General features: G+C 33.3%; 1 protein-coding gene and 1 long non-coding RNA gene across 15 annotated transcripts in view; one reads left to right on the top strand and one right to left on the bottom strand.

Moving 5' to 3' along the window:
- Nucleotides 1-20,698, bottom strand: part of GPHN (gephyrin) — a 641,151-nt gene that overhangs the window by 137,537 nt on the left and 482,916 nt on the right. For 10 of the 14 annotated variants that reach the window (XM_059182361.1, XM_059182367.1, XM_059182363.1 and 7 more), the window contains one exon: nucleotides 1,960-2,002. In XM_059182361.1, coding sequence (XP_059038344.1) covers nucleotides 1,960-2,002 — 43 coding nt within the window. Of the gene's footprint in view, nucleotides 1-1,959; nucleotides 2,003-3,812; nucleotides 3,876-20,698 lie in introns of all 14 variants that reach the window. The other 4 variants (XM_059182360.1, XM_059182364.1, XM_059182362.1 and 1 more) reach the window with 1 other exon arrangement.
- Nucleotides 1-20,698, top strand: part of LOC131836701 (uncharacterized) — a 50,421-nt gene that overhangs the window by 10,476 nt on the left and 19,247 nt on the right. Inside the window, exon 3 of the long non-coding RNA XR_009355722.1 lies at nucleotides 10,137-11,086. This is a non-coding gene — a long non-coding RNA (uncharacterized LOC131836701). The remainder of the gene's footprint in view (nucleotides 1-10,136; nucleotides 11,087-20,698) is intronic.

The raw sequence follows: 20,698 nt of genomic DNA, 5'->3' as shown, positions 1-20,698 counted from the left end.
GTGAGTGCTGTGAAGTGTGTAAACCTGGTGATTCACAGACCTGTACCCCTGGGGATAAAAATATATGTTTATAAAAAATAAAAAATTAAAAAAAAAAAAAGAACAGCTCATGGTGATAAAAGAATCTTGGGTGTGCCTAGGGGCATGTGTATGAATTACTAAAGTGGTGTTGAGATGAAAGATCTTAAACTTATAGAGCAGTTATGATGTTGGATGGGCTCTCTACATGGATCTAAATGACTACATAGATCTAAATGATGAAGTGACTATTTCATCATAAGAAAACATGATCAGGAAAATCTGGACAACTGTAATGTCCATTCAAAGTGGTTAATAGTCTATAAGCCAGTAAGAACATAACTGAAATGAAAGACCATTCTAATAACACAAAGATCCACGATAAAGGTGTAAGAGCATTCAAAGAATCTGTTGTCAGTAAGAAATTATTTTTGTTCCTATCATCATAATCACTATCAATGATCCACTATCATCTCAGGATCAAAAACAAATGGAAATCATACAGCAATCATCACAAAATGTCATTTTAAAAGTTCACTCAAGGGTTTCAAGCTAACATAACAGATTCACAACACAGAAATAGGAAAAATTTACAGTAAAGAAAATAAGACACAAATATTTGAAGTTCTCCAATTACTTTTGTGATTGTTAAATAATACAGATATTCTACTGTAGATATAAATCATTCTGTTTACTAGTAAATTCTCAGTGGTGTAAGTATCCAATAGACCCATTTAGTTATGGTCCACCCGTACTTCTCTTGATAAAGATCAGGGAGAAGACAGGATGATATCATTAATTTTAAGTGACAGAAAACAATACTAAGTTATTAGCATTTATATATTACTTTTCTGTTAGGATCCTAAAACTTTTAAGGCACAACCTTCAACGTTTTATCATTTCAAGGATACAGGTAAGGAAAAGCTATTTACATTTCCTTTTTATAGGATAGAAAAATGAGTAATACACAAAGTTAGAAGACTTCAAGTTAATGTTATCAGTGATCAAACAAAAATATTAAGGTTTCTTTATCCTTGGTTCATGGAGCTATGTTCTAAAACATGCTGCTTAAGAAGGTAGGATCTTTTTTTTTTTTTTTTAAAGATTTTATTTATTTATTTGTCAGAGAGAGAGCGAGCGAAAGCGAGCACAGGCAGACAGAGTGGAAGGCAGAGTCAGAGGGAGAAGCAGGCTCCCCGTGGAGCAAGGAGCCCGATGTGGGACTCGATCCCAGGACGCTGGGATCATGACCTGAGCCGAAGGCAGCTGCTTAACCAACTGAGCCACCCAGGCGTCCCAAAAAGGTAGGATCTTTTAAGAATTCATTTACAAAATGATTATGACTCCTCTCAGGAGTCACTTTTTTTTAATTTAGATTCTTATAGTAGATTTATATAATTATTTTCAGTTAAGTCTATTTTCAAATAACTTTTGGCAGTGGGGCAATTAAAGAGGGTTCCCATTGTAGAATCATTGAGGGACTCATTACTACCCTAATGAGAAGTGCTATCAAAATTCTGTTGTCAGTTTCCAGGAACAACTGGAATGAGGGAAATATTCACTAATATATTGATACTAAAACCAAAGGAGGTGAAATCTGTAACATTTATATTGTTTTTTTTTTTTAAATATTTTATTTATTTGACAGACAGAGATCATAAGTGGCCAGAGAGGCAGGCAGAGAGAGAGAGGGGAGGAAGAGGGCTCCCTACCGAGCAGAGAGCCCGATGTGGGGCTTGATCCCAGGACCCTGGGATCATGACCTGAGCTGAAGGCAGAGGCTTTAGACTACTGAGCCACCCAGGTGCCCCAACATTTATATTCTTTATATAAACTGTCCCCAATTGCTCTTTGTTCTTTCACCAAAATATTTTAGCTCTTTTTCTTGTTGAACTATACATTCTTAATTCAGTAGTCCATCTGAAATGTTGACATACTTACTGGCTCTGAGAATGTTCTCCTTGCTGCTGCACCTGGATTGGACCTGCAGAGAGAGCATAAACTCAGTAATTTAGGGCTCATAACACAGAGAGCCAGATATGTATGCATACTTAATGGGCAAGCTCCTGAGGTTTAGGAGCAAAGGCTTAATATATCTCAGATATCATAACAACTTAGTAAAAATATATTACATTTGTTCCATATTTTGAAAAGTTTTTTTTCTTACTGTAAAGAAAGAGTAGACTTCTAGAAAAAAATTGGGGTACAACATTAAAAATGGGACAGAAGCAAAACCAAAGGCAATTTTTTACTGATGTGCATCGAAATTAGTGTATGGAAAAAGTAAGTTACCACATATTCAGCTATGAATACAGACCCTTAATCTTAAGGCACTATGATAGCTCTTGACTAGACTAATAATGCAGCTCAAATAATAAAGTTATAATAAAATACTCCATTGTAGTGATTTTTAATTATATATGCTGATAAGGGGAAAACAGAGAAATGCTCATATATGATATTTATGTGAGTCTAATAACCTTTGCTATTTACTGATTAAAATAATAACAAATTAAAATATAACCAACTAAAGTAATTGGTTATTAAAATAATTGGTTATAAATAAAATATGGGCTATGAAAGATGACTTTGTTGGAAAATAAAATTGAGTTCATTTATTTACCAGTTCTCAGGTGTTTATCCAGAGTTTATCAACCAGAAACCCTTAGGCTTTGTTTATAGTTTAGGTCAAAGCAGAACATTCTTCTAAATGTTATAAGTGTTGAATTCAAGAGCCATGTTGTATGGCACTAACATTTGTTAATATCAGAGGAAATTGTACTTAAACTGCACACCTCTTCTTCCCACTCCACAGCAGCTTGCCCCAAATGGATATATATACACAACAAATTAATTTCTATTGCTTAACACAAGCTACTATTGTAATGAAACAACTTATGAAAGGAATGTTGCAACTTAGGGTGGGTTATGGTTGTCCTTCCCTGAAAAGAACAATTGTTAACGTTTAAAGAAACAAAAAAATAAAAAAATCACAAACATACACGCAAGAAACACACACACACACACACACACACACACACACCAAAAAAAAAAAAAAAAAGGGAAAAAAAGGGAAAAATAATTCCAGATGTTAAAGTTATTCTCCTTTGGCCCAGATTATTTAGTTTTAAATATACTAGAATGAAGAAGCTAATCTGAAAGATAATATTATATTCTTTCACTCAGAAGTTTTATTGAAAAACAATTCTGGGCCAAATGGGAAAGGAAATTTAATGACTATTTGAAACAAAAATACAGGGAGGAAGACACGAGAGTGAGAAAGAAAGAAGAAAGAGAAGTTTGGGGAAGTAAGTCTAGACAATAGAAAAGAAAGTTTGGGCTTATAGAAGGGGACACTATGAATATACAAAATGTTCTGCTATTTCTTATTGAAAATTCATACTAAGAGGGTAAGGATCACTAATGAACTTGCTGCAAAATAAACAAGCAAGTTTTCATACTATGGAATGAAAATAGGTGTAACTAGACCACTACAGCCTTAAAGGAGAAAAGAAACAAACACTAATAGACAAATTAATAGACGAGCTTAATAAAGAGATAAACTACATTTTAAAAAGTATAAGGAACACAAGAGAAAGCTAACAGAATAAGAAAAATCTGGGAGAGAGAAGGAAAAAAAAGGGGAAAATGCTGAAAGACAAAAACAGAGTTCAAAGAAGTCAAATGGAAGTCAAGAAGTCTTCAACAAGATGTAGAAACAGAAGGAGCCCAAACCCATAGCGCAAAGCAATGTTTGCGAATGGAAAGCAGCTCCTTTGATCAGTAATAGTTACTCTTAAGTCGTAGCCTCTATTCCTCCAGAGTTCATCTTTAAGCCCTTCCAATCTAGAGTGGAGCTAGTGTGTGGATAGAAACAAGAGATTTATAATGAACAGAGCAGTTCAGATGAGTAGTTCAAATTGTCTCATCAAATGTTTCAACAGATTTATATAACATCTAAATGGAAATGGTGGTGAAAAACTAGCTAGCTTTACAAAAAAAAAAAAAAAAAAAAAAAAGTCAAACCAAACCAAAACAACAATTTTAAAAACCCTGTCTTAGGTGGCTTAAAAATTAAAAAAAAAAAAAAAATTGGTCCATAGCATGAATTTAATAAACCCAAAATCTTGCTTTTTGGCACCTGAGTTTAAAATTATATATTTCATGGTTTTAGAAAATAAATTTGAATGATAAAAAACAATTCAGTTTCCTGAACAAATTGCCAAGAGCAGTATAACCGATATTTTCTCATTTATATTACATTGGCTATTTATTCCAGATTTGAAGGAATCACTTAAATGATTTCATGAACTTCTTTACTTTAGTAACCTTGAGTATATATTAAAAACCGAGGAAAATAATTTTAAAATATAATATGCACTTTATAAATATAATATGCATTTAAAATATATATGCACAAGCAGCGCCCCTCTCTCATGTACCACAAAACTGGTCTTTATAATATTTACCTAACTTTACAAAATCCCGATATGAAGATTTTACCTAACTCACAATGTAATGGGATTTACTTGAAAGAATAAAGTCAAGAAACAATTACTGTTCTTGTTCTCACACACAGGGACTAGAAAGAAGGTAACAGAGGTCTGTCCCAAGTTTTACAGTTTACTGTTTTTTGTTTTTTTAATCTAACCCTCGCTTTTTAGTCAATGAAAAAAAAAACAACAAAGGGAAGTCTGAAAAACAAAATGAAACTGAGATTTTGGCCTAATACCAAATTTGTCAGGGATTAAAATTGAAAGGTATGGTACTGGATTATCTATTAATTTATTTTATTGGATTATGTTATTTTACTATAGTTAACATCTAACTTTATGGTATTAACAATACCCCTTTCAGCTGGAATTCAACTAAAATCATGTGTAGAAACAGCATTATTATATTACAGTCAATGGAGGAAATGAAAAACACAAGAGACTTACTGAAAACATAGGTATTCATTTACTAATCAAGACTGCTTTCAGACATCAAATAATTCATTTAATTCATTTCAACATGTGTTTACATATGTAATATAATTTTTGCTGAAGATCACATTGTCCAGAAAGAAATCTTAAGCCATGAAACAGAAAACAAAAGAGGGGAAAGCATGTAATAAATGATAAGGAAAAAAGTGAAAATGCTTTAAACAAAGCTGAGAAAATTTTAACAAACAACCACAATCTTTAGATACAGTTAGAGAAGTGACTTACCTTATGCTTAGGTCATAACAAGAATAGCACAGTGTTTAAAGTCAGCTCTTCATTATGGGAGGTACAATTGAAAGCCATAGGTTATAATAACATGAATTGCTACACAGAAATGAAGACTTTTTCAGCCCAACATGAAAAGCTAACTCTTACGGGAGAACATTTCTACTGATGTCTAATGCAGCATGAACAACTGAGGGTGTAAACATCAAAACACATGAATCTCACACCAGTAAGAGAGACAGTCCAATCTCTCAGGAACACAGAGTATTTAATCTGTGACTATAATCTGTGACACATAAGGGAAGGCACATCACTCTAACACTGAAAGATGCATGCATAATGTATAACCATCCACTGACAACTCTCCCCACCCCCTCCCACTTGTACACACACAAACCCATTAAGATACAGGGAAAAAATGTAGTGCCAAGCTGTTATGAAGAAAGCAGGACACACGGAAGCACAGCAGTCATGTGATTTGAGAGGTGTTCTTCCCTTAAACCATCCCATCACCATGCTTATTTTAAAGAAGCCAGGAAAAGACCCCCTTCAATGCTGCAATAGCTACGAGCCCCCAGCTTGAAGCTAATGTGTGGAATTTTGATCACCGTTCCCTGCGATGTCAGGGGCTCTCCAGTGGAAGCCAGCTGTATAACACCAGTTAGTGGGGTACAATGTGTGAATAACAAACATCCTTTCCCTTCTGCCTTTTGCAGAAGTGAGGGAGGAGAGAAACAAATAAAATAAAGCCCATGTTAAGAATAGTTTCATAACAATATAAAGATGTATAAATATTAAAATGGAGATTACATTTAATTACAGGTTAACACAACTCAGGTTTCATAAAAACTGCCTCTATTTTGCTGCTCACCAGGATAATTTGTATTCTTTCTCCTTGCAAATATTAGGAATAAATCTATACAATATGGTTCATACTAAATAATTCTCAGGAGTTGGGTCAGATAGGGTCAAACTGGAAGAAAGGAAGTCATCTTTGATGGACATGAAGAAAGCCCTCTCCTATTTTTAGCCTGATGGTACTTGTCAGTGTCACATTAGAAATTAAGCTTCTATATATATGCTTACTAATTTGAGAAATTCTATGGCAATGGTTTGGAAAGGAAATTTAATCTTAATGCTACATTTAAAACAACAAAGAAGACTACCTATTTAGAAATTGTAACTAAGTTTCCTATATACTCTTCTCTACTCTCAATAAAACTTATTTTAACATGAGTTGTTCCAGGTCATTAGAAAAAAGTTTCAAATTTGCTTTCCTATTATTCATGATGGTATTTGACTTCATCTATTTTATCTTTTGGTTTATGCGTAGAATGCAGTTTAGCTAGATTTTTTAATTTTTTAGAGATTTTTATATTATGATTTTCTCTCCCTCATCCTATTCTTGGTAGGCCAGAATACCTTGACATTTCCCTTAGCATGTCTTTATTATTCTAGGCTCTAGGTGCTCCTTTAATCTCAGTTCCTCAAGGGGAAAATAAAGATTGTTAAAGGGCTCAAGGGAGAAAAGACGTGTATCAGAGATTTTAAGCTCTAAAGGTAGAAAGAAAGGTCAGTTGTGATCACGCTATCATCAGTGGAGGCACTGACAATTGTAAAATAACTGTAATCACACACTCTTGTTGTGACTTCATTACTTCATTGTAACTTCCACATTAGTTCAGAATGTAAGCAGATTCTTCTTTTTGACCCGAAGAAAGAAAGAAAATCCATGTATAGTTATCTGGTTTTCAAGACAGATTGACCAAAACTTTTTAGAAATGTCATAGCCATATGGCCATATGTACCAGTAGGAATGCAGGCCACATAATCTAAGGCATGTAGGAAAGTCTGAACTAGCTCCTATAGAACTTTCCTTTTACTCTTGAGGAAGCTGTTTTAGACCTTAGACAAGCTGTTTCACCTGGTATCCTTTGCTTATTTTCTGATTCAAATACTACTTGTCCTTTAAGATCCAGCTTACACCATACCAGTTGCAAAAACTATTCCCAAAGTTCCTCAATCAGAAATAATTTCTTCTTTCCCTGAACTTGAAATATCTTTATTGAAATACAATTTACCTACTACAAAAGTCACCCATCTTAAGAATATAGTTTGGTGACTTTTAATAAATTCACATGGTTGCACAACCGTCATCACAATTGAGTTCTAGGTTTACTTAAACTCTTAAAACCTCTTATCTGAACTTCTATTATAAGAGTTATCACAGTTACTAATGTTCCAACTGTTGATAAGGGTCTCAAAATATATTATAGGTTCTTGGAGGCCAAGGATCTGACTTTAATTCTCTTTACATTTCCTACTATGTTAAATATAGTTCTTTGTACAGAGTAAACATTTGCTAATTCTGAATGTTTATTTTATAGTAATCATGGCTTTTTTCATCTCAGATTAAAATTTATTTTTTATAGTATAAGTATGATCATAGCCACTCCTGTACTGTCTTAAAAATGATTTTTACTTATCTGGGTGGGCTAATATTAAGAAATGTAATATTAAAAGCATGTGGATTATAGCTAAGACATAACTGAGCTCCCCACAGAATGATCTTAAGAATCTGGAAAATACCTTCCTATTTATATTACTTAAGATTAATCGAATGGTGACATTTGGAATCCAATAAAGATTATTCTACAGTATAGATTTCAGGTCAGGTTAAGCAGATTCCTTATTTTCTAAGAGAACAAGATATTTTTTATCTCACATGATCATGTCACTAGGATGATACAGATGATAGAGATTTTTGATGTAGTGTGGCTCTTTTGACTTTAATTTTTCTACCCCATTAAACTTATTTAAGAGTAATTCGTCTCTGAAAGAACAAACTTCTTGGAATACCATTTACTCATCAAAATAAAACTCAAGAGGATAGAGAAAAAGGACCTCATTGGCATTTACTTAGATTACTTGCCTCTTTAGCCTACCCAGAAACAGAAGGAAAGAAAGGTTTGATTTAAACAACAGTAAGCCAACAACTCTACATCTCAGACTTTTAAATTCTATTTCTTTATCTCCTCAATTCTTATGTGAAAAATGAAGAATAGTTTAGAAAAGCTCTTTCCCATAGTTCCATTCATTCATCACCTTATCTGGATAAATTAGGGTACATGTATTTGGCTCATCTGAGCATAATAACAATTCATTTGTGTTTAATCAGATTTATGTTATCACAACACATATTAAACTGAGGAACTCAGAGTTTTGATTTATTTATGACATGAAAGGCAGCATGATAAAAAGAACGTCCTTTGGAGTCCAGTGGTATGGTTTCTGATATTGGTTTATCCTTTTCTTAGCTTTGTGACCTTAGATATAACATTTAACGTCTTGGAGTTTTAATTTCCTTATCCATAAAATGGGAAAAATTAAGTAGGATACTGTATGTGTAAGTGAAAACTATTAAAAAAGAGCAATACAAATCTAAGTCATTATTATTATCTTTATTTAGATTTTTAGTCACATTTACTTAGGTAGAATCTGAGGTACAATGAGAACAAAGAATTGGCTCCAGATCATGCCATGAGTCAGTGACAAATGACAGACTATAACTGCCAGTTTCTAGACTAAAACTTCAGGAAAAGGCTGAGTTAAAGTCTGAATTTATCTCTGTAAGGATTAATCTAACACTGTGTTGTATGATTTTAGTCAAGCTATCTCAATTCTATGGGACTTGATTCCCTCATTTGTAAAATGATACTGTTTCCATGGGCTTCAACTGGAGATGATGGAGCCCTTGAAAGAATTCGTGGATAAAAGTCAGGGGTCCGTTCACTGGAATGGAGAAAAAATTAAAAATTTTATATTTGCCAATATAAGTAATTTTTTATTAGTTTCTCTCATTATGAGCTTAGGTGACAAACCACATTAAAATGACAGAATCTATGTTTCAGATTATTATGGATATCTTAAAATACTCTTAATATTCACCAAGATTTCAAATTATAGTAGTCTAATGACTTGTTGCTAGATTTAGTTATTTAATGCATTTTAAGAGAGGCATTATTATCACACAATTTTTCATAGATACTTTGATAATGATTTGAAATTTAGTTTTCTTTGTAATCCCACATATTTTATTTTATATACTTAAAAATACTTTCCTGAAAAGAAGTCTGTAGGCTTTGCCAGATTCCCAAATGACTCCATAGGAGAAAAGAGTTTAAAAAACTCTGAAATAGACAATTTCCAAGCTTCCTTTTGTCTCTAGGATTTTGTTGCTCTAAGAAATCTTTCCTACCTCCATCTGCTGCCTTTTATCAAACCATATATAAAAGAAGATCTTTTTTTGAGAAAATTATATAAAATTGGTCATGAAATTAACAAATTGCCCATTTAATAGACCATCTAAGAAACAAAAAAGAAACGATTATCAAAAAGTTGTAAGATCTCAGACTTATAAAAAAAATTTCTGCTTCACTTGCTCTTTTCCCATTGGTTTAGATATTTAATTAAATGGAATAATCATTAAAATTTGTCACATTTAAAACTCTAACAAAAGTTGAACTTCCATACACACACACACACACACATTAGTTATATCCATAACTAATGATTTTTTGAACTCTTAGACACGTGTTGATCACAGATAAGAGCAGCAATGCTATTATCTATGCATAACATAAGCCTTTTCAGGTGCACAAACAATATTTATAAGCAGTACAATTTTACAATCTTTTCCAGATAACTATTCGTGGTTTCCCCACTAATATATGAATTATTATTGCCTTAAATTCCACTGAGCTTTCTTAATTTCTAGGCAATTGTGAAAAATTCTTCTTTTCCAGTATTGACTTTCTAACAAAGCTGGAACTATAGCAGGTTACAGAGCTGATAAAGTGAATTATAATGAATACTGAAAATCAAAAGCCTATTTGTGCTGCTTTATAGGTAATTTGTTGAGCTCCTCAAAGAGAATGCTATGATATGTAGAACATAAAGAACAAAACTGGTTATCACCATGACTCAAAGGGATACAAATTTGAGTATCAATGGTGAGTATTCTTAATGTATTATCCATAAAGCTTTAATTCTAAATTGAGTCATTCATTTTTTTTTTTTTGAAGATTTTATTTATTCATTTGACAGACAGAGATCACAAGAAGGCAGAGAGGCAGGCAGAGCGAGAGGGGAAACAGGCTCCCCGCTGAGCAGAGAGCCTGATGCGGGGCTCTATCCCAGGACCCTGGGATCATGACCTGAGCCGAAGGCAGAGGCTTTAAACCACTGAGCCACCCAGGTGCCCCTACATTGAGTCATTCTTAATGGTTTCTAGAAAATGTGTAAATCCCATGCTGGTCTTCCTTTGGTACCAACATTTAGTTGATGTTTGTTCTGAGAATTTTGATGATGATCATGATAAATATGAGAAATATATATTACCTAATTATATAAACATAACAAAGCTGAATAAATAGTTTTTGACTGGTAGGGATTTCAGATTATTCTTGACACCATTTCCCAATCTTTAGATGAATATTTAGCTACTTTACAGAGTAATTTATCTTCAGTCTAGAGAAGAGAAAGCAGGGGTTATTACTGGGTTATTCAGTAAACTTGTAATGAAACAGCTCTCCTGATTTCCAAATACTTTTCTCTGGACACCAGTAAATGACCCTATCTTTCTAACTTACCAGTGGCAATCACTGCATTCCTAATCTGTCCTTGAATTTTCATTGCCTTTTTGTTCTTGACTATTTCTTTTAGTAATAAGAACCACTTCAACAGGCATATGGAGTGAAGGAAAACTGGTACGAAAGGCAGTTTGGGGAACAGCACTCCAGAGCCAGACTGCCTGGATTTGAATCTTGGCTCTACCATTATTAGCTGTGTAACATCGGGTAAGTTATAATCTCTTTGAGGTATGTTTTCTTATGAATAAAATGAGAATAACGGAAATACCTATTTCATAGGGTTGTTATGAGGAACGTGAGATAATATGTGTGAAATGTTTGATTTAGAAGAGTATCTGACCCAGAGTGAATGGTATATGAGCATTAGCTATTACTATGTTTGTTGTTACTCTTGTTTGGATGATACTCTGGATCTGTAACACAGAATGCTGACTTATTTCTTCTGTAATTTTGACAGCTCTAATAAGTAAGATCAGGTAACATTAGGTAAGCATTTGAATAGAAAGTTAAAAACCCTAAGTTTTATAAACTAGAGTCTAAAAGATGGTTAGAGTCAATAATATAAAACACTGAATTATTGAGCATTTGCAATAAGTATCATTTCCTGATACTTCTGGAAGAAAGTCACATTGGATTTCATTAAATAAGATTTTAAGATACTGAGTTTTTAACTAGATTTAATATTCTTTTTGGTTTTCATTTAAGGGTAGCAGAATATGCTATAGGCAATACAAAGTCTTCCTTTCTTCTCTTCTGGGTTCTTTGGCTGGTCTAATAATTCAACTGGCATAGGACAGATTAACAAGAGAAAAAAAAATTTTTTTTGTACATACAGGGGCCCCAGAGATATAAGGCTCAATGACCAAAGCATTCAGCTTTTATATCTTTTAGACAAAGAAATAAGAAATAAATCAAACAGAGAAAGTTAATTATCATATGGTTTTACTTATTTGTGGAACATAAGGAATAGCACGGAGGACATTAGGAGAAGGGAAAAATGAAAGGGGAGAAATCAGAATGGGAAATGAACCAGGAGAGACAACGGACGCTGGGAAAAAAAACTGAGGGTTTTAGAAGGGGGTGGGGTGGGGGGATAGATGAACCTGGTGATGGGTATTAAGGAGGGCACGGACTGCATGGAGCACTGGGTGTTATATGCAAACAGTGAATCATGGAACACTACATCAAAAACTAATGATGTTAGTATGGTAACTAACATAACACAATAAAAAAATAAATATAAATAAAACTACCTTATTCATTAAAAAAAAAGAAACAATAAATCTGGGGGAAGAATTGGTAAGACAAAGGTGTGTTGGCTAGAGGGAGTAAATTAGTGAAGAAATAAGGTTTGTGAATGTAGTCTTCTTGGAGCTAAAATCTCTGTCTCTGGTAGTATGAATGCCTTTTCCTCTTCTGGTACGGGGAGGGTAGCTTTCACATGGGACACTTATTTCCTGCTTTCTGGGGGAGTGTCCTTCTTGAATTGGCTGTTTTATTTCTCTTTTATTTTCTGGCTTCTTTCTTCCCTTTTTTTAAATGTTACATTAGTCATCATATAGTACATCATTAATTTTTGATGTAGTGTTCCATGATTCACTGTTTGTGTATAATACCCACTGCTCCATGCAATCTGTGCCCTCCTCAATACCCAACACCAGGCTAATCCATCCTACCCACAGCCCTCCCCTCTCAAAATCTCAGTTTGTTTCTCTGAGTCCATAGTCTTTCATGGTTCATCTCCAGCTCTGATCACCCCTTCATTTTTCCCTTCCTTTTCCTAATGTCCTCCATGCTATTCCTTATTTTCCACAAATAAGTGAAACCATATGATAAATGACCTTCTCTGCTTGACTTATTTCACTTAGCATAAGCTCCTCCAGTGCCATCTATGTTGTTGCAAAAGTTAGGTATTCATTCTTTCTGATGGCTGAGTAATATTCCATTGTATATATGGACTACATCTATCTGTCTGTTGAAGGGCAACTCAGCTCTATAAAGAACTTCTCAAACTCAACACCCAAAAAACATATAATCAAGTAAAAAAAATGGGCAGAAGACATGAACAGACACTTCTCAAAAGACATACAAATGGCTAACAGACACATGAAGAAATGTTCATCATCATTAGCCATCAGTGAATTCAAATCAAAACCACATTGAGATACCGCCTTGCACCAGTTAGAATGGCAAAAATTGACAAGACAAGAAATAACAAATGTTGGAGAGGTTGTGGAGAAAGGGGAACCCTCTTACACTGTTGGTAGGAATGCAAATTGGTGCAGCCACTTTGGAAAACAGTGTGGAGTTTCCTCAAAAAATTAAAAATAGAGTTACCCTATGACCCAGCAATTGCACTACTGGGTATTTACCCTAAAGATACAGATGGAGTGAAAAGAAAGAACATCTGTACCCCAATGTTCATAGCAGTAATGTCCACAATAGCCAAATTGTGGAACTGTTTCTTAAGAACTTTAACTGAAAATAATCAGTATGTCATATTTTGGGGGTGGCACATAAAGGGAGTACAATACATCAACCCAAAATATGCCTTTTTAGCATAAAGCTTATTTGAGAAATAGCAGACATAGAAGTTCTGAAAACAGTAGAAGTTACCCTTTGGTAAAGAAAAATTGTATTTGTAAAAGAAATCTCCATTAAAAAAAATTATTGAGGAGGGCATATTTCATGTGATGAGTACTGTGTGTTATACTTAACTAATGAATCACTGACTACTGCATCAAGGACTAATTATGTACTATACAAGGGCTAATGGAACATAATAAAAAAAAAGTTGCTAATTGCTCAAGAAAAAAAGAAAGAAATCTCCACTTATAAGGGTGTCTCCCTCGCTGTACCTAGAAAAGGATGATCTAAATCACAAGAGAATGTTACCAGTGGAAAAGGCACGGATTAAATCTGTATTACAAACCTCACTCTTCTTTACATGGTTTTTCTGGTAACCTCCCCATAGCTGGCCTCTCTGCTTCCACTTTATTTTGTCTTTAGCTAAACATGGTATTTAAGCTGGTGGTTCAGGCTAATACATGAAGTATACATGTTAAGAAACTTCTTTTTATTAACTTTTTCTTCATTTTTCTCTTGTTAATCTATCTTTTGTTTGAGAAGTTCTCAGCCAGGAACTCAGAAAAGTAGATGGAAAATTGTTTTCCTTCCTTACACAGTTCTTCCCTATACATTCTTAAATGTCATGTCATATCAATTTTTTATTCATTAACAAAAAAACAACAACCCCAAACTCCTGTTTCTACTGAGTATAATACACCATGTAAGAGTGTGGCTACATAGTTTTCCTTTCTAAATCAAAGGATGCTATACTGCAGTTTTTATTTTTCCAAATGCCTAGATAGCATTCATAAGGCACACGGAAAATGTATAAAGGCAAAGATATTTCTACATTACATTAGTAAAGTAGCAATGATTTAGAAAATGTTTAGGGCATTCCCTCAAGGACTGGAGATAAGAGTTAAATTGTCTAAAGCCTTATATTGCAACTCTATGTGGTATATAGTATGTTAGCCAAGCAAGCCTCTTATGGTCTAACCAAGTAAACAGTTTATAGATATAGTTTGATATTATTAGACTCTTCTTTACATTGCGTATGTCCTTTCCATTTTCTCTGAATTCTCAAGTTTTGCATGTCTGGGCTAAATCATATGGAAGAGCAGCAAATCCAATGCCATTAAAATTGAACTTTTAGCTTGTTAAGAAGAGATAACTGTGTTAAAATTTGTGTTTTTTTTTTTTTAAATTTTATACACATTTGTCAGGGAGAGAGAGGGCACGAGAGCACATAAACAGGGACACTGGCAGGCAGAGGGAGGAGCAGGCTGGGTAAGGACCTGATGAGGGACTTGAGCCCTGGACCCTGGGATCACAACCCCAGCAAAGGCAGATGGTTAACTGACTGAGCCACCTAATCATCTCTAAAGTTAATTTTTTGATAAAAAAGGTAAATTCATGACCTTCGTACAAATACAAAATGAATATAGGTCAAACACGTAGGTAAACCTACGTGTTAATAAGAGGATCAGAAAAATGTTTCACTTGGTTCAAAAAGAATTAAAAAAAACTCCACACACAGGGACCATCAGGAATGTTGAAATGAACTTTCAGATTAATTGAACAAAAATCAGTTGCATCTCCAAATAGACACAAATATGCATTTCTATGGATTGAGGTCATTTGCATTACTATTCACATACTACAATTTAGTGTTGTACAATAGCTCAGATAATGAAAAGGGAGATGACCCAGAAGGGTGATCTAGACAAGACAGCCAAAAATCATTTGTCTATTCCAAAGTTCTTTCATGATTTTACCTGAGAACTCTATGGCCTGGGAGTACCTATGAATAGAATTTGTCTGTTAATTGAATTCTGGTTTATTTTTGAGAGTTTGTCCCCTAGTGCACACCTTTGGTTTCTAAGATTGTATGAAACACCAACGATAGTCACTTTTAAATGGACTGCAGTTTGTATTTTGACTAGAATATTAAAGTAGTTTACCACATTAGAAATGGAATACATTTATATTAAATATTCATTATATCTTTTAAAAATTTGACTTAAAATATAATTTCTAAGGTTTAATACACAAAAATTTTTTGTAGTTTCTTTTACCCAAATCTAGTGAAAACTCAGTTTGAATATGAACTTTATTTTGTCATGATTCAGTCATGAAAAGTTCCTAAGGGAAAGAGAATAACTTATTAACATCAAAGAAATGCAATACAATGTAAAAATTATATAAGTATATTGACCATGTATTACTATGTAATTAAGCTAAAATACAGTATGCATATTTTCTGAGTGAAGCTCTCTTTTAGATTTTTTTTAAATAGAAAAAGCAAAATAATTATGTGTAAGATTAAAAGCCAGAAGAAGAGGGATATTCTTTCTTAGAACATTGTTAAATTTAGGTTTACCAGTACTCTGAGTTGCTTCAGCCCACTTTACCTTGTAAAATTTATATTTTCTCTATATACATTACTGGTTCTATTCTCTTATACTCGCATAAGCTCATATTTATATAACTCATTCGCAAGATGGTGAGGACAGGTAAGATAATTTTAGAAAGTATGCAAATTTTTATTTCAACGTAAGCTTGATAGCTGTAAGTCTAAGAACATATGCTAATTTGATATGCTAAAGGTAGAGACTTGTACATGCAATGAATCCTTCTTTAAGCAGACAAAAAACAGCTACATGATCTTGGCTAAATTATTTTAGCTTTTTAAGCATTAGTTTTCACATGTACAAGAATCAGGGTAATGATAACATACATTAACTGAAAAAATACTTCTTGAGCCTATACCCAATGCCAGCCTTAGATCGTGGTACAGGGGTTAAAAACTAAATAAGATTGACAGGGAGCTTGCTACCATGAAGTTTACATTCTAACAGGAGTAGGCAGATAATAAGCACTTAAGCTAATATGTAAATAAGATAGTTTCAGCCAGCAATAAATGTTTATAAAGAAAATACAAGATGGTAATGAGATAAAAAGTGATTAGCAATAGGATATAATTATTTTAGACAGAGTGGACAAGGAAGACTTCTCTGAATAGGTATCATTTGAGTTAAGACCTGAGACATGTAGAGGAAGATAGATGAGAACTTTCCTGACTGAGGTAATAGCTAGTAGTATGTAAAGGCTCATGCTTTGTTGAGTTTCCATTTTATAGGACTGTTCTGAAAATTAAATAAACTAATGCAGGTAGAACACTTGGTCTATAGCTGACATTTAATGTCTGATGACAATAATAGAGGTGAGAATGATAATAATTAAGAAGAGAATGATAATGGCTATGATGATTACAATACCAACTATCAAAAGTCAAGTATTGCAACTACTTTCCTCAATCCTTAGTTTGGAAACTGTCTGCAACCTCTTTCAGACCAAAGAAGAATGTTGTAATTTGTCAGAAGAGCCAAAAATTGATAATAAAAAGAGACATAGTAGGTGTTCAGACTGAAGTTTCCAGCTAAGTAGGACAGAAAAAATGTGTTTTGAAAATAATGTATTTCATAAAAATCAGTGAAGGTACCTCTGATAAAAGAGAATACTTTTCTGTTTATTGAAGATTTACTGTAAATTTCTGCATAAAAGTTCTTGTGATACCATATAGTTATTAATTTGTGATAGCTACTATACTTGTTAGTATCTTCCAGACAGTGAATCTACACTTGATTAGAAGTATTGAGGCATTTTCAAAGTTTATTTTAAAAAAATGTATCACACAGGGAAATTAGTGAAAGCTGAGTAATAAAGAATATCTATGCTGTTAATCATTAATACCCATGTCTAAATCACATTATGCTTCCTTTGGAACAGAGCAATATTATTAATAATGCCAAGGGGCGTTTTGGTTCAGTGTTAGTGCTTTTGTTACTTTTGCATTCCTGTTTTGTTCCTTTTGATTTCCTATGTATTTCTAGTATAAATTATGGTATTATGGTTTGGTTGGGGTCAGTAAGAGCAGTTTTTGAGATATATTGCTTACTTCTGGCTAGTTTATTTTATGGCTGTCTCAACACAATAAACAGGAAAATAATCACATATATTTAGTGTGTGTGTGTGTATACAGAACACACATACACAAGTATACTTAGTATATAAGTAGCTTATAGAGGAGTTCAAACAAATATCTTCAAAGTGTGCCACTTAACGCATGTAGACTATTTTGAGCTGAAGGCAGTCAAGATCCAGCGGGCTCAAGAGAAATGCCTGCTCCTTTCTTAACTACCTAGAAGAATTTAAATTGGGTGTCTTTCCCAGAATGAGAATTTTTTACCACACATAAATTTTATATAAGTAACCTATCTGTACAAGAGGGCAAACACTAAGTATTATGAAACATCTGCTCTTTTTCTTATTTCCCTGTGAATTGCCCTCCTTTCTTTTGAAGCCCAAACTCCCTCCAATTTCTTACCTCAGAATGGCATAAATACCCTAATTTTACCTGTCTTTGAACCTCTCATGTATGTGAGATTCTCTTATGTACAAAATTAAAATTTTCTCCTGTTAATCTGTCTCATGTCAATTTAATTCTTAGACCAGCCAAAGGAACCGTTGAAAGCTAAAGGAAAATTTTCCCTCCTCAACAATATATATATATATACATATAGTATCTGTATGTGTGTATTTTATCTCAACTAGCACATACCAAAAATCACTGAAATCATGCCACTAAACAGTGTTACTTTAAAAATAAATATAAGCAGGAACATATCAGATTGTTACAGAAACAAAAGGGATCCTGAGAAATATAGCACTATTCAAATACAGAGCTAGTATATGTCGTATATAGGCAAAGAATATATTTCTATAATGTATTATTCTTAAATAATGAAAATTCTATGCAAAGGGAACTTGAACTCTGTCATAATTATTAAAAACATGGTCAAAGATCTAAAGAAACTACAATAAAACATGAAGATTCGTTAAATCTAGCCGGTCAGTGTATGGGTGTTTGTTATTCATTCTCTATTGTATATTTCATTAAAAAATGAAAACTGTAAAAAAAAAAAAAGATAAAAGGGAACTGATTCACCAAAGGACATTTACATGAAGCTGCCAATACCCATAAACGTTTTCACACAGATTTCTCAAATTTGGAATTTGGGATCATTTGGATAGTCTTCTGCCCTCTTGTTCAAGAATAAACATAACGCCAATGTCTACAAGCCATATATTTTTCATTGCTTTTTTCATTCACTAAGTGTATATTAATTGAGAATGCTGACAGTTTCATCATTAAACAATTTACTTCCTCTAACTTTCTGAGGGTTGCTTCAGGTAGCTTTGCTGTGCCCTGCATTGCTCGGTTGTTAAATGAGGAATACAATGAAGTCAAAAGCTGCAGAAACTAATTCACCAAAGATTTCCAACTCTTAAATTTCTTATACACTAGCTATTCTTAAAATTTTTTCCATATAGGGAATCCTTTGGTGATAATTATTCTTTCTACGTATGCTTTATTCTTTATTCTGTATTCTCTAAGGAAATTCTACTTTCTTCTCTCTTTTCTTCAAATTCACTTTCCTTATTATTTCTATCAAATTTTAACAATTAACATGGGGAAGTTCAAAAGTGATTTTTTTCTCTTTATCTATATTCTTCATGGAAAATGTGAAAAATAAGACAAAAGTTATTGAAAATGAAAGAAAAATAAAAACTGCTACTGAAAATGATAGACATTTGATTTAAAAAAGCTTTTAGTATAACACAGACTGACCATTATGTTTTTTGTTAAAATCAGTCTCATTCAATTTTTGATGAATTTATTTTGAACCATCAACACATCCTTCCTCTGGCCTTCCCCTGCATACATATCTGCAATAAGATATTTAGGATTAGTTTATAGTCTATAATGAGAGAACAGCTGTAAAGTTAACTGGCTTTACCAATCTATAACCCTGGATTCATTAGTATTATCTTTTAACTCAAGGTGAAAAGGGCATGTATACTCTTTTTATAAATAGTCTTTTCACAGAGTCACTGTATAACTTAGAAATTTTATAGGTAGAAATATTATACTTAATTCATTTATCCTAGTTTCATCTAGATTATCTCTCTCATATTCCTGTGAGTTGGGTTGGCTTAGAATTTAGGCACAGTATATGGTTGGGTTACCATGGTCCAACACTAAAGCAGCTATGCTCATCCCATTTTGTTCCATTACAGCAAGCTGAGATACATATATTTATTCTAACAGCAATTATTAAGGATAATACTCTTTCCTCAATGACTGAGATGGGTTGGGTTATTATTCATTGAAAAGGAAAAGGAAAATAAGAAACAACTAGAGATAAAGAAGACAGGTAGTTTCTGTTAAAATACACACGCATACACTCACATACACATACACACAAGGAAAGGGAAAAGAAGCACAGAAAAAAGTGAAGTGTAGGAAATTGCAGTAAGAAAGTGGTTAAATGTAAATGAGGTATAAATAACAAAATGTGGACTCATAGATACTCTCTTGACATTTAACTTTCAAAACACATGGCAGACCTTAAAAACACCAGTATCATTCCTGATCTGAAATTGTCTTTTAAAGTCAATAGGCCATAGTCAAAATGCATAGTCTATAAAATTCTAAAAGGGGTGTGTGTGTATGTAAGAGAAAAGACAGAATCACATCATGACTAATCTTAAGAGAGCAGCAAAATTTCCCTTTGAGGATGGGATGTTTAAAAGGAAGCCAAAGTGTTTCCAAACATAACGTAAAGCAATGACAGCATGACTGTATCTACCAGGATAAATGACTTAGTAAAACAAAGTCCAAGAAAGTAATTCTAGCTGGGGAATGTTTCAGACCAAAGCCTTTGAAATAGAGTTCAATTATTTCTGAAAGTTAGTTAGTTAACTGCAAGTTAATGGTCAATTAATTGCAAGCGAAAGGGTAACAATATAGATGGATTGAAAGAGTGGTCCTTATATGCCCAAGAACACTTTAGAAATGCTACTGTCACTGACATATATTAAGGAGAATGGCTACAGTGACCCTTGCTTTATGGTGGCATGTGAGGTTGAATAAATGAGCCAAGATGATTTTGACTTATCCTTTATCTTTTGAACTGTGTTATATGGCTCTAAAACATATGACCTGGGGAGATTAGAGATAAATTTGCTATGTATAAAGAGAAATGGGCTAATGGAAGCCATTTAGATGCTTCTGAGCTTCCGCTCATACAACACTTTTTGTTTGTTTAAACTTTATTAACCTACATATCAAAGGTTGGAGTAATTGATAGCTGTCTGGTCTGGTTCCATTACTATATTAATTTTCAT

This window comes from Mustela lutreola, chromosome 7, assembly GCF_030435805.1.
Source record: "Mustela lutreola isolate mMusLut2 chromosome 7, mMusLut2.pri, whole genome shotgun sequence".
In the NCBI taxonomy this organism is placed as follows: Eukaryota; Metazoa; Chordata; class Mammalia; order Carnivora; family Mustelidae; genus Mustela; species Mustela lutreola.
Note: the sequence above shows the minus strand (reverse complement) of the source record. Positions and strands in the feature narration are given on the sequence as shown.